The sequence below is a fragment of the Sphaerodactylus townsendi genome, linkage group LG01 (genome assembly GCF_021028975.2).
Source record: "Sphaerodactylus townsendi isolate TG3544 linkage group LG01, MPM_Stown_v2.3, whole genome shotgun sequence".
In the NCBI taxonomy this organism is placed as follows: domain Eukaryota; kingdom Metazoa; phylum Chordata; class Lepidosauria; order Squamata; family Sphaerodactylidae; genus Sphaerodactylus; species Sphaerodactylus townsendi.
This window is the reverse complement of record NC_059425.1, coordinates 155,718,596-155,733,193: the sequence shown is the minus strand read 5'-3', so window position 1 is coordinate 155,733,193 and position 14,598 is coordinate 155,718,596. Positions and strand designations below refer to the sequence as shown.

The following is a 14,598-nucleotide window of genomic DNA, read 5'->3' as shown; positions in this document are numbered from 1 at the left end:
AAACTGCAAAATAATATTTAAAACAGTAACACCAATAAAACAGCATACAGTGAAAAACGCTCTCCAATGTTAATCAACCAATAGCATATGATAATGAAAGATCTTGGAAGGTAACATTTGCCTAACATCTGAATTTTAGGGCAAACAGACAGATTATATGAGAGAAAGTGGTATTCTGTTACTGTTATTCTGTTACTGACCCATTTAAGCTTTTTGAGTCAAAAACACGTTTTATTAGTCTTGGAAACAAAGTAGCAGCTAGGAAAGATGCTTTGTTGGTGGCAGTATATGACTAGATCGGCAAGTCTCAGTTAGCAGTAGCATGTTGCTTTCACATCCTGCATGTGAGCTCCCAAAGGCACCTGGTGGGCCACTGCGAGTAGCAGAGTGCTGGACTAGATGGACTCTGGTCTGATCCAGCAGGCTCATTCTTACTTTCTTATTCTTAAATGACTGACGTTTCAAAATTGTTTTATAAGAAAGATGTGGCATCTCTTTGCATTAATGGCAAAATAATGACATTTTCAATCCATCTCTTCTAATGCACCTTCTTTGGCGGCTGTACGACTTTTACTGTGCAAAATAGCAAAATCCACTTGCAAACAATTGTGAAAGTGCATTATTCTGCATGTGCAAAAGTGCCCTCTAAGCAGCTATGCTAGAGTGATCTAACCTGGATGATACCAAGCATGGATAACTGTGGCAAGGTTTTCTTTTTCAGGGAACCAAAGGTGACGAGAGGTGCTACTCTCATAGGAACTACCGGGACATCTAAAATAAAGGCAGAACCAGTAGCAACCAAAAATCGCAAAACTGATCCACATGAAGGAATGCAACTAGTAACAAACAGACATGTTGAGAATTCTTATATATATTCTTATATTCTTTATATTGTATTATTATTTTTTTAAAATCTGAAGTAGATTATTCCCTAGTAAATTTGTGCACAGAAGAATGGCAAAAGGATTATAACTACTTTGCAAAGAGCTCTGCCGTGCTTTTTCTTCTTCATTCTCCTAGATCAGTGATGGCAAACCTTTTTGAGACCGAGTGCCCAAATTGCAACCCAAAACCCACTTATTTATTGCGAAGTGCCAACACGGCAATTTAACCTGAATACTGAGGTTTTAGTTTAGAAAAAATGGTTGGCTCCGAGGCATGTGTTACTCAGGAGTAAACTTTGTGTGTAGTAGTTGGTGGCTTTGCTTTGAAGCAACCGTGCAACTCTCTTCCAACGGGTGAATCACAACCCTAGGAGCGTTTACTCAGAACAAACCCCATTGCCAGCAACCAAGCTTACTCCCAAGTAAAGGATCACACTTTAGTTCTTCGCATGAAAATCAGTGGGGTTTAACAGCACTTAACAAGGTTACCTACACTGCTTCCCCAAAACTAGGTCTTAGGTTTAATGCTAATAATTGAGCCCAGCAGCCCAGACCAGCCTAGATGTGTGTGTGTGGGGGGGGACTCTGTTTGCGCGTGCCCACAGAGAGGGCTCTGAGTGCCACCTCTGGCACCCGTGCCATAGGTTCGCCACCACTGTCCTAGATTCTTCTAGGAAGGAAGACCTTCTGGCATTTTGGAGGTTGAAGATGAGATTTCTCAATCGAGGATGTACATGCAGATTGGCTTTATGACACTGACAGATTAAACCATAACATTATTGAACACAACTGGGCAGTTCTAAGCAAATGAATGATGATAGATTACGTAGTTAAGGATGCACTTCAATTAAGGGCAGATTAATCTGGCATAGATATATCATTGGATAATTTGTTCTCATTTAAATTCCCTCTGATTCTTAGTCCAAAGTGTTTACTGATGTTATCTTCTAAAATGTTTTGTCATAATTCACATTCAAAGTAGAACGCAGGGACTGTGATAATCCTGAAAGGAAGAAGAAAATAAAGAATTGCATTAATTTCTCATTTAAATTTGGCCCCTGCAAACAAAACCACCGAAAAGCATTTTGTTACTGTGCTAAGACCTTAATGACAATGTTGTTGCTTTTTGCAAACAAAGTGGCTGACTAATCACTCATTTTGCGCAGCCACAAACCAGCCTTTTCACTTTAGTTATTGGCCTGTGATAGTGGCATCTACTCATCCAAATTAGTTTGGGACTGAACATTAGCACAAATAAAATATTTTCCAAGCTGTAGTCTGTCTCATTTTTGAACTTTGTGATAGATCTTGTCTTATGGCCCAATCCAGAGGCTGTGGCAGCCAGGGGCAGCTCTGTTGCCATGCCACCGTGCTGCCTTCAAAGGACTTTTCAGGCTGTGTAAGGTGGCCATAAAAAGGAAAGAAAAACCTTGACTGTCTTTTGAGTGGCATAAATCCAAGGGCTAGGCTCAGGCAGTTCCTGGCCTGAAAGTCCAGTGGAAGCCAATTAATGTTGGTGCCACCCCCAGCTGCACTGGCAGCCAGGTGTAGGACGGCACAGGTCTTCAGTTGGGCAGGCATTCCCAGGTTGAGCGCTGGGAAGCTGTGTGGCACCCTCCTGCCTCCCAATTTGCCCATCCGACCTGCATATGTGCCACATATTCAGGGTGGACAAACATGCTGTTGTGGCCCTGTGCTAGCTACATATACCAGTTCACACCCCTCTTTTGGATTGGGCTGTATATTGTTCTTCCTTCCAAATAATGGCACAAATGCATCCTACAATTGTTTCAGTTAGGTACAGTTATTCACTTAGTATGGTTTTTGTTTGCACAGATACTTAAAAAAAATAATGTCAGGCCTGGTCTATATGATGCAGTTCACCCTGGGCTATTTTCTGTTTTCATGTAACAGTTCATGCATAGTGTTTACTGTGTGTTTTTATCATATTGAGGTGTTAGCTTGCCACCGTGTGAATCTTCCTGATTCATGGTTTTTTGATGTAAATGGGTTATTGTTCGATTGCATTGGGTTTTGAATTCTGTACATTTGCATCACTCTCATGGGAACAAGAATTTCAGTATCTGGTGGTCACTGAGTTCCAAACCATCTGAAGGAATGGAAACAATCAAGCTGCTTTAGGAGTCTGTGGGATATGGTACCTCCAGAGTCTAGTGTGGGGAATACTCTGCAATGGAATTTTTTTTAAATCCTACATGACACACTGTATATTATTGTTTGCATTATTTAGCACATGTGCTAAATACTCACACCAGACACCATATCACCAACCAGGAATGTGGCAAGTGGTGTCATTTAGATCAAGATATAGTCAGTTCACTTGAAAAGTTTTGTCCTGAATTGAACTAACAGTTTTGAATTATTATTATTATTTTATTATTATTTATTGGGTTTATAGACCGCCCTCCCCCGGAGGGCTCAGCGCGGTGAACAACACATAATAGAGCACAATAATAGATTAAAATCCAATAAATATGAGTTAAATATGGCTCTAATAAATAAACCCTATCTTATTAAAATACAACATTATTAAAATTAACATTAAACTAACATTAAAACAAGATGGCACCAGCTTCAATTCACCCAGAGCCCCAAAAGGGGGACAGGGCGGTGGATCCACTTGCTGTTATAGAATAAGGAGAGAGAGGGAAACGGAAAGTTTGTCCATGAAGAGTTCGAGCCTTTTTTCTCGTCAGTGTTCATGAATATGTCTAAGATGGTGTAAGGAAATGCCTGATCCCAGGATATTGGGGGCTGATCGGGATAACATCTCTGAAGATGAGAGGTATTAAGGCATCGGGACCTGCATAAAACACTGGTGTCATTCTCCAGTATTTGCTTTGGGTACTGACCTCAACCATGGGCAAGGGCAGGCACCTGGGCACTGACATTGGGGACACGGAGGCATAAGCAATCAGAGGACCAACAGATTTCCAACAGAGGTGGTCAGCTGGAACCATCAAAGCAAGCCTTCTTTTTAAAAATCCTTGAGCTGCTGAGCTTAAATACTTGTTCAGTTGATTCAGGGTGATTCCACACAGGCCAAATATAACATGTTTGGGAGGTGAAAAAAGTGTTATGGAGGAGAAGTTCCCTACGAACTCGCCCCAAAATGCCTCTAATCTGTTATATTTGCCTGAATCCGGGTTAAATTAAAGTAGCTAAATTAGTGACTTTCCCCCTTTAAACCCAGGTTTCAGATGCATCCTGCTTGTCTGTGCAAACTATGGCAAGCAGAAAATGTTCTATTCCCCACCCCCTTCTGTCCACCGTTATGGTGGATTCTCCAGGCGGCCACTTTTAGAGTGGATTCTCCAGGCGGCTGCCATTTTGTGCTGGTAAGTGTGTGTGTGGGATTCACTGGTGGGGGGGGGTATTCTCGGGTGGGAGGATTCTTAGATGCAAGGTTTGCAGGGAAACACAGTGTTTCCTGTGTGAACCATGCCACATCCTGATGCTGGGATCCCAGCAATCCCAGATAGCCCCTACACCCGTTGTGAAATCGGCGATACAGGCAACACAGTTTAGCCTGTTTATGTTGCCCATGCAAAACAGGCCTATGTGTTCCTCAGGATCAGTTTTGAAGATTTTAGGTGTGTGTATTTGTATTCCTAATTGTGAGTTTAAACTTTGACTTCTTGTGCTTTACTCTGATCATCCGCTAATGGGCTCAGAAGAGTTTTTATTTTTCATGAACATCAGTTAGCCTTTGAACTCTTGAGTATATTTTCACTTTCTAGATTACAACTGTTTTGTAACATGAAATATAAAACTGGTGGCATTCATTGCAGACAGTCTATACCTGCTAGGGGAAGAAAAAAAAGAATACATTGAGAATGAAACTTTCTTTATGGTCCTTTACGCTGAATTTTAATTGGATACATCAAAAGTTAATTAGATGTTTTGCTTTTCAAGATTTTTTAAAATAAACTCATGGAATAGTTTTAGCCCCATAAGTATGTCTGATTACACAGTTGTGTTATTCATCAGAAGTCTTTAAACATGTTCTGTGATATTTGAAAAACCAGTTCCCATTTGATCCCTCATTTTTCTAAAATTGTTCTAACATTAATCTTATCCATCCTTTCTTAGTTAGCTTGTCATTATATCTGACTGAACAATTTTCCATTTTTTTAAATTTTACTAAATTGTATTGAGTTACCAAGTTCTGCTATTATTACGGTATACTCCCTACTTTTTCCAGTGATCAGAAGTTGCTGGAGCAACATTACTGTAGAGATTAATGAAGCCACTGTAATATTTAATTAATATAGATGCAAATAGAATATAAGTGGAGGCAAAGTAGTTATCCAAAGAAGAATTCCAGAGAGAAAGAAACCTTCAAGGTACTTCATCTTTCAGCCAACTCACAGCTTACTTGCTTTCTTGCTTTTCCCACACATGCTCACATACCTGCCCCATTTCCTGTGTTGTGATGTCTTCAAACAAGTGCACTCTCTCTTCATAATTAGCTCCCATAAGGAACAATCCATGACAGAATAATACAATTATTTTGTCATGCACCTTAACCACCATTAACCAAAGTTTTAGCCCCAAACACCCATTTATACTAATCAGGCAATAAATTAGTAACATTATTATGTATATGTTCATTCCTATATTCTGAATGCATATTTTGCAGTTGCCTATAGGAAATGAAAAGGTTTGTGCTCATTTAGATGATATTCTACAACATTTTGAGACATGTCATACCTTATCAGCTGGTTTAACAGTTATGCTTGATTGTGATGCATTTGTTTCATGGCAGTTTTTCCAGTGTCCTTCAACAGATAGGTTTCTTCCATCTGGTATTATGCATAAATTAGTTGAACTCCTAGTGCAGTTTGTCCTACTAAAAACACAAATGGCCCTTATGTAAAGTCAAATTAATGGTCTCTCCAGCCCAGTATATCCTTCCTTGGGAGGTAGGGCGCTCCAGAGTCTCAGGCAGAAAACACTCTTTCCCAGCATGTGTTATGAAAACAGTGGACAAGCTGTGGACTGAATTGCATACAAAACTCAATAAACTATGAGTTCAAAAAATAGCAAAAAATGTAAAACAAATTCAAGTTGGAAGGTGTTTTTTTAAATTATATATTGCTCCTCTTCAGGTAAATATTTTAAAAATATTTGATATGAAGTCTTAGAACAGTAAGAAATTATGTGTTGTCTTTAAGGTATAAGATGTTGAAAAAGGAGGCTAGGATTTGGTACAATAAATAGTATGAAGGCTAACAAAGCATTGCCAATGCATTACCTATCTAGTCTTGCTGCGACAACTGTTCTATTGATCATGCTGCTCAGATAAGGAGGCTAAACATTTAAATTAGTTCAACATAGGTGTTACATTGTTTTTTTTCCTCTGAACCTGCGAGATGAAATAAGTTTTAGGCGATCCACAGGGCAATGAAAAGATTGAATCCCTGGAAAGGCTCACTTATCTTCATTACATATTATTTGACAGGTGGAATAATGTAATGAGCCTCAATCAGGCAGAGCGTGCTTAGCGGAAGACATTAAAGAGACACATTGAGTAGTGTGCCATGCAAAGTATTCAAATTAGATGGGATTGGAGCAGATGCAAGGTTAAAAATGCTCCCTCCTCTAGCCACACATTCACACAAAAAGTGCATCACAGTGTCCCAGAGACAGACTTTGAGCATGACAGCTGCTTTCACCTTTATGTATTAGCCATCTCAAGTGACTCAAGACATCAAAATCAATTTAGTACAACTGTATTTTCCAAATGCCCTTTTTCTCCTCCAAAGAATGTGCTGCTATATAAGCACAATTTGAGCAGATTTCCTCTTTTCAGTTTAGTTTTACTGAGCATCAGATTGAGGATTAACTGTAGAGCTGAAAGTCCTCTCCCTTTTTTAAAATTAATTAACAGCCCAGTCCTATGCATATTTACTTGGAAATTACCCAAGTCGGTGTGATTCTAATCTAAACCTTATAGTTATGAAAGTTTTATTTTCAAAATATTATCCCATCTTCCTCTAGAAATTTTGCAGTTTACAGAAAGCTCCGAGGTGGTTTCCCATCTGGGCAATACTTACACCTGGGCTCATTACACATGGAATGCTTACCTTGGGGTTCTTCAGTTCACACAGGGCTTGCAGAGGGGTCTCCTCACATTTTTCAGAGCTAACACCCTACAGCAGTTAGAGTCCCCTCCCCCTCTCTCTGCTGCTGCTGCAGCCACCAGAAAAATTGTTTTAAAGTACAGTCTTGATTGAAATAAAGGTCTAAAAAGCACTCCCAATGATCAGGGAGGGCAGAAGCAGAGCAGGGGAGGTGGGGTGGAGACAAAAAGAGACCCAGCTTCTGTTTTTCCTATCAATGTATTGATACAAGCATTTAGAGAGGCAGAGGGGGAAGGTATGCAAAGCACTGGGGCTAGAGTAAGGGGGTGAGACTAGGTCAGCTGGCTGTGGGTGGAGGGAAGAAGTCCAGAGCAAAGCTGGACCCACTGGCAACTCTGCCTGCAAAGTAAAATTAAATTCATGCTAGAAGTGGTCTCGCCACGGGAAGACTAGAAAGTGAAAGTGGGGCTTGAGGAAATATGTCCGTACAAGAAATCTTGTGGCAACGCACATCTGACTCCATGGCACAGCAGATGCCTTGTGCATAAATTGGTCCCAGGCTACTTTATGGTTGATAGTTCGTGTTCCTTCAGACCATTGTTTAATGTTTAGACTTTATGGTTGATCTCCAAAAGTACAGAAGTCAGTCCTAAGACCACAGGATCAGTTTGTGTGTGACAAAAGGGAGGCATGACTTTTTTTAAAAAGAAAGAGGGCATCAAAACCAATATTTTTTTATGCTTCCGAAATAGCAGACATTCTGGATCTTTATAGAACAAAAGTTGGTGCACTTGTGATTAGATAAAGATTTTAGCTGCCTTAAGTGACAGCTTTTACTGCAACATTTTCCCAAAGAAAGAATCTTCCCTAAAGGGATCAGAAGTGCCCTTTTTTCAGCTTTCCAGTTTCATATTGACATCAAAGCAGTTTGATCTCCTTGCCAGGCTCTTGTCATATCCGGATCACCTATCAAGACTTTCCCTTTCTCTTTTTCTGAACTTTTGCTATCTTATCACCTCCATGAAAAACACAGTGTTCTTTGCATGTGATTTAACCATGCCCCAATTTATGCATTGTTAATACCTTGAACACTTAACTTTGTGCTACTGGGCCTGCTAAAATGACATTAAAATATGTTCTCCCCTCTCAATACTTCTAGTACTGCTATTAGAATGTTTTGCTATGGATAAAAATGCTATCAGCCCCTCTCCCCCAGTAAATTTGAGGGATTTTTTTCCCACCTTGCAGTAGTGATCAGCAATACTTGAAATGCAGCCATAGGCACAAAGGACGACATCAGTAGGAAAGTTTACCAAGAATCACACTTTATTCAGCCCCAGTTGCCCACATGCAATTTAAGCCTCAAGATTTTATTTATTTATTTATAATAAGAACATAAGAACTAGCCTGCTGGATCAGACCAGAGTCCATCTAGTCCAGCACTCTTCTACTCACAGTGGCCCACCAAGTGCCTTTGGGAGCTCACGTGCAGGATGTGAAAGCAATGGCCTTCTGCTGCTGCTGCTCCTGAGCACCTGGTCTGCTAAGGCATTTGCAATCTGAGATCAAGGAGGATCAAGATTGGTAGCCATAGATCGACTTTTCCTCCATAAATCTGTCCAAGCCCCTTTTAAAGTTATCCAGGTTAGTGGCCATCACCACCTCCTGTGGCAGCATATTCCAAACACCAATCACACGTTGTGTGAAGAAGTGTTTCCTTTTATTAGTCCTAATTCTCCCCCCCCAGCATTTTCAATGAATGGCCCCTGGTTCAAGACTTATATACCGCCCTTCCCCTGAAGGGCTCTGGGAAGTCCACAACACAACACACACAAAAACAGATGGAGTATCAGACTAATACAGATCATAAAACAATATAAACTCCCAAAACATAAGTGCTAAAACCCCCATTAAAAGCAGCGTTCAGTGCAATACAATAAACAGTATAAAAAACAGCATTCTGCAAATAACCCATTTTTTAAAAACCCTGCTCGACAAAGAAAAAAGGGAGGAGTAAGGCGATGGGTCCCAGTGGTGGTAAAGGGACCCTAGATGTAAACACAGTTGGGAAGGAAAGATCCATTTTCAAGACAAATTTTTTGGTGTTTTGATGACATTTTCAGCGACTATATGAAGATTCTTTATACAATATTTGGAGGAGAATGAGGTCAGAAAGGTGATTACAAGCAGAAACAGGAGATGTTGATTTGGTTTTTGAAAAGGTAAACTTGTGGACCTGGCAGTTTTTGCTTATTACTCTGGCACTCTCTCTGCTGTAGGGTGTTAGCTCTGTGGTCCTGACCTTGGTCTTCCCTCATTATTAGAGAAACCTCATAAAACAGCTTCCTTATCATTGTGCAATTCTCAGTTCATCAAGTTAATGGCTACTCTGTGCTATAAGTTGTACTAAGAAAACACAGGTACTAGGCAAGTTTATTTTAGAGTAAGGCACACCTCCTTAGCTGCACTTTTATTTGGCGTAGATAGTTTTAAGTATGTAGAGGAATGAAAAGCTGACATCTTATGATGCTTCTCACTGTGTGGCTTGATGTTAGAAGCAAAATGGAGTGTTAGAAGCAAAATGCATGCCACCATCCTGTTTTCCTGTTTTTGATAGATCTGTGAGAGGAGGCAAATGCATATTACAGCTTTCTAAGAGACCTTATCAGAAGAAACAGGAGAAAGTTATTAAGATGTGAATACCCCAATCCTCTTTACTTGAGTGGAAGTCCCTACTCAGTTCAATGGGATCTCCTCCTTCAAAGATGGAGGATTTTCTGCAATATAGTCATAGCAAAAACAATCATACACACAAAGCCGTGCTCCTTAATGTCATGGTTGTCATCATCATTGTTGTTAATTCCATGCCCATTCTGGTAAATGAAAATGTTTGGATTGTATTACTCCCTTTCACAAAGTTTTCTTCCAACAGAGAAAGACTTCCTTCAACAAAGAAAGAATTTTCTTCATCAAATTCAGTATCAGAATAAGATTTTTTTTTTGGTGGTGTTTGAACCAAATGCTAGATTGTGTTGTGTTGGAACCAATGCGATCATGCTGGGGATGCTCATCACACCACCCATTTTGTTTAAGCATTTCCTTCCACACCCAGATCAGTGACAGTATGCAACAGGCGATGGGAATGGGATATCTCCTACTTCCAGAAAGAAGGTGATAATCCTATATAAGAATTGGACATGTTTTGAATACTGCTGTGGAAAATGTCCTTGTGTAGATTTAAGAGACCCTGACCTGCGTGGCCCAGGTTAGCCTGATCTCATCAGATCCCATACGCTAAACAGGGGCAGCCCTGGTGAATACTTGGAAGAGAGACCACCAAGGAAGTCCAGGGTTGCTATGCTCAGTCAGGCAATGGAAAATGGCCTGTGAGTGTAACCCCCATGCTCAGAATGGGTTGACCCAGTAAGGGGTGGAGACTCAAAGCAGCAAGAGGCTGCAGACCTCATGTAGTTTGGAGGAGACAAGGCTATCAGACTCGGACCTTGGGTTTCTTTTTGTGGTTGTAATGGGTGAGAGTCCTCCTGGAAACCTTCATCATGTTGAATCCTGTTCATCAAGCCCTTGGAGTCTTCAGGAGCCAACCCACTTGCAAAGAAGAATTGGACTTGGCAGTATCAGTAGACTGTAAATATAAGGACTTGAAAATGCAACCTGAACAGGACCTTGAAGTGCGATGTTAAATGTTGATGTTATATGTTAAGAAAGTAAACCATTTTGTTTTTAAAATTTGTTGTTGCAAACTCATTCCAAGTTCTGCCCCACAGAACCCACAGATAGAGGTTACATGAGCATCTCTTGCCTAGGAAACCCTCTGGAGACACCATAGCCCTTCTGTGATTTGACAGCACTTTCCATCACCACCAGATTTAAGAGAAATGGCAAAGGCATAAGGACAGCTTGATACAATCCAAGATTCGATAAGGGACATAAACTGTGAACAGTTCAGCGAATAAACAAAAATACATCAGCTTGCTATGACCACTCTTTTCCCGAGGGAATATTCAGAACATATTTTTCAAAACAGGAATCATGCCTGTGCATAACAGTGCAATCCTAAATCAAAGTTACATCCTTCTAAATCCCTTGACTTCAGTTGACTTGATAGTCTAATTCTGCTTAGAAGTACACTGTTCTGGAACATATAATTCAGCCCACACTGGTGACCCATGATAATTTTTGAAAAGTCTGATAAACTCAGTCAACCATTTATCCAATGCAGAAGCTTTCAGTAGCTGTGCACCAGCATGCATGCTTTTGGTCACAAAGAGCAATGTTCATCTTGTTTCCAGATTTTTCAAACTTTACGTAGCTCTTCTAAAAATTTGGTTTAAACTCCATTAAAATTTCCCAGGCTTCAATTCTACTTTGCCCAAAATGTACCTCTTATACATTTAATTAATCATATATATGAATTGATATAGTTTATTGAACTTCCGTTTCCCCTCGTATTTTATATTCCTAATAACCTAAAGCACATTAATAGTTCTACCAGCTATTCTCCATCATCCAGTGCAAAATACACAGTCACACAAATAACCTATATTGTTAGTTATGACTTCTTCAAATATATTGATTTTGTTCTTCAAAGTGACCCTCCAACAGCAAGCTCCTCCTTACCCAAAGGTGTTATTTTTTCCTATTGTTCTTGAAGAAGCTTAACAGATCTTGAAAAGCTACTTATTTTTGTAAGTGATTCTGAAAGGGGTTGATCTGTTGGTTGTTATGGATTTGTTATGGATTTGTACTGAAAAACTCATGGAAAGGTTTAGGCAAGTGTGGAAAGAAGACCCGAGAAAAGACTGTTCACTGTTCTTTATGCCAAGGGTAATTTCAAGAATGGATTGTTTATCTGTTTGGGATGGGAGCTGCAATGAATGCTTTGCAGGTATGTGTGAGAGATATCGTAACTTGGAAAAGAGTTGAGAGTTTTGCTGGAGTTAGCTAGATGTAGTTGCCACCTTATGTCAGCTTCAATGGTTGCTGTCTGGGGATCTTATGCAGCATCAATAGATCTCCCATCTGCTGAACAGGTGCCTCCTTGTTTCTGTTATGCTCTGTTTGCATATTTGCATATTTGTAAATAAAGAAAATAAAAGTCTTTGGTGCTCTGTAATGCAGGGGAAATGAAATCTTCTACTGCTACTTCCATGGTACCAAACTGCAGACTATGTAATACTTTTACTTTTTAAAATTGCTATTTTAAAAAAAATAATTATATAGGCCAATCCTTTTGATTACTTTCCTAGAGCAGGTTACTAAGGCCAGCTCACCTGTACAAATACCTGCAGTAGTGAAAGGGGGATACTCATGGGAAATGATTGTCAAAGAACTAAGTCCCTTAATGCAGTTTCTTGTTCTCTCATACATTGTTTGATGTTTTAGGCCTACAACAGAAAGTGGAAAGTGGAAAAAAATAACTGTGCTGTTGCTTGAGACCCAGAAAAGCTGTGACCTTTTGCAACTGAGATAAGAATCCAGGTGTTGGAAGGAAGTAGTTGCTGTCCTGCCTCCCTTCTAAGTCTCCAAGGTTGAGTCGAGCAAAGCCCCATTTAATTCAATTAGCTGATGAAATTGTGAGCTTGTCATCTGTGAGAAATGAGAGGGTTTAGCCTACAGATAAATCCTACCAATTTATCTCACTTTGACCCTCTGGGTCATCTGGATAGTAACAGGGTTATGTGATTAATTGACATTACCAGCCACAGATCCGACTGGTCAATGGGCCCTAGCCAACTCAGACTTCTAGTTTTGCATGCTCTTGGTGTCTTTGGTGCTCCTTGATCTGTCTTTGGATCTTGTGAATTCTTCTTTGCTGATGGGATAGAAATTCCGACTGCTGGAGGATTTCTGCTGGGAACTTGAACCAATACTATTATTGGTTGTGGTGGGTTTTCCAGGCTGTGTGGCCGTAGTCTGGTAGATCAATGGGCCCGGGCCAACTCAGAATTCTAGTTCTTAGATCTACCAGACCATGGCCACACAGCCCAGAAAACCTACCACTACAACCACCACAACCAGTTGAATCTGGCTGCGAAAGCTACTATTGTGTAATTAGACCTTTTGATATAGATTTTGTTATTTTAATCCTGACTGCCAACTGTTTTCTTAGAAATATTTTTGCACAATTTTAATAAATCACTTTAATTATATTTTGTGCTGTTTCGCTATAAATGGCTTCAATCTAATTCTAGTACCTAGGACTATGTGTGTCTACATCTACCAGGTTAATGGTTTTGTGAAACTCACTCTGCAAACGGCCTACTTTGCAGGAGTGACTTTCTTGACATTAATCCCAGGAAGGTTAGAAGCTTGCTCCTTGGCTTCTGGTGATTTTGGATAGTTAAAAGGGGCTGGTGGCAGCTATCATGGCTCTTGACTCAGACCTGATGGAAGCAGAACCTGACAAAAAGGTTGCTAATGCAACAAGGGCCTTTGGGTTGGATCCACTGGTGCTAAATCCTTCTGTCTGCAGAGTATGAATAATTGCCTACCCCTCTTGTTGCAGCCCCAAATGCTGGAGATGGCGGCTATAGAAGGAGGGGGAGGTTGTAATGTAATAGTTGCTTGATGTAATAAATGTAATAGTTGCTTAAAGCATCTGCGTCAAGATGCTTTTTGACTAATTGCTGAGAGTTCTAATAAAAACATTGGTTCAAGGAAGATCCATTTCTCTCTGGGTGTCATGCGCTGGCCACAAAGGAGGCACGAGGCAAAGTGTAGGGAACACTCACAGCTTTAGGGTTCAGGCAAGTTAGGCTTAGGGTTCAGGCAAGGGCAAGGGTTAAGGCAAAACCCCAAAACCTAAAACTAAAACTGACCACACAGCTATTCTCAGACTGCCCCCTAGAACACAACGTAACACTCAGGGAAGCCCGAGTCCCTGTTCTTGCCTTAACCCTAACTGACTATTTTTATTTAATTTTTTCAGTCATAAATTGTTCCCAAAAATGTAAGAAAAAATAAATCAAATGAAAATAAAAAGTTAGGGTTAGGGTTAAGGAAAAGGAAAAGGCAGGGGGTCAGGCTTGCCTTAGTGTTACGTAGAGTTCTAGGGCACAGTGCGAAAATAGGGCTATGGTCAGTTTTAGGTTTCGGGTTTTTGTTACAATTTTGGGAACAATGTATAACTGAATAAATTAAATAAAAATGACAGGTTAGGGTTAGGGTTAAGGAAATGGCAGGGGCTCAGGCTTGCCTTAGTATTACGTTGAGTTCCAGGGCTCAGTCCGAGCAAAGGGCTATCGTCAGTTTTAGGTTTCGGGTTTTTGTTAGAATTTTGGGAACAATTTATGACTGAATAAATCAATAAAAAATAAAAAGTTAGGGTTAGGGTTCAGGCAAGGACAAGGGTTAAGGCAAAACCCCAAAACCTAAAACTGACCATAGAGCTATTCTCGGACTGCCCCCAAGAACACAACGTAACACTCAGGGAAGCCCGAGTCCTTGCTCTTGCCTCAACCCTAACCCTAACTTATTATTTTTATTTAATTTTTTCAGTTGTAAATTTTCCCCAAAATTGTAAGAAAAAATAAATGAAATAAAAATGACAGGTTAGGGTCAAGGAAAGGGCAGGGGCTCAGGCTTGC

General features: G+C 40.2%; 1 protein-coding gene across 4 annotated transcripts in view; it reads right to left on the bottom strand.

Annotated features, from left to right (window-relative positions):
- Window positions 1-1,427: 1,427 nt before the first annotated feature.
- The window catches only part of TPO (thyroid peroxidase), a 105,328-nt gene continuing 92,157 nt past the window's right edge, over window positions 1,428-14,598 (bottom strand). For 3 of the 4 annotated variants that reach the window (XM_048508657.1, XM_048508650.1, XM_048508655.1), the window contains 2 exons: window positions 5,619-5,757; window positions 1,428-1,887 (listed from right to left, as the gene is read on the bottom strand). In XM_048508657.1, coding sequence (XP_048364614.1) covers window positions 1,858-1,887; window positions 5,619-5,757 — 169 coding nt within the window. In that variant the 3' untranslated portion in view covers window positions 1,428-1,857. The remainder of the gene's footprint in view (window positions 1,888-5,618; window positions 5,758-14,598) is intronic. The other variant, XM_048508642.1, reaches the window with a different exon arrangement.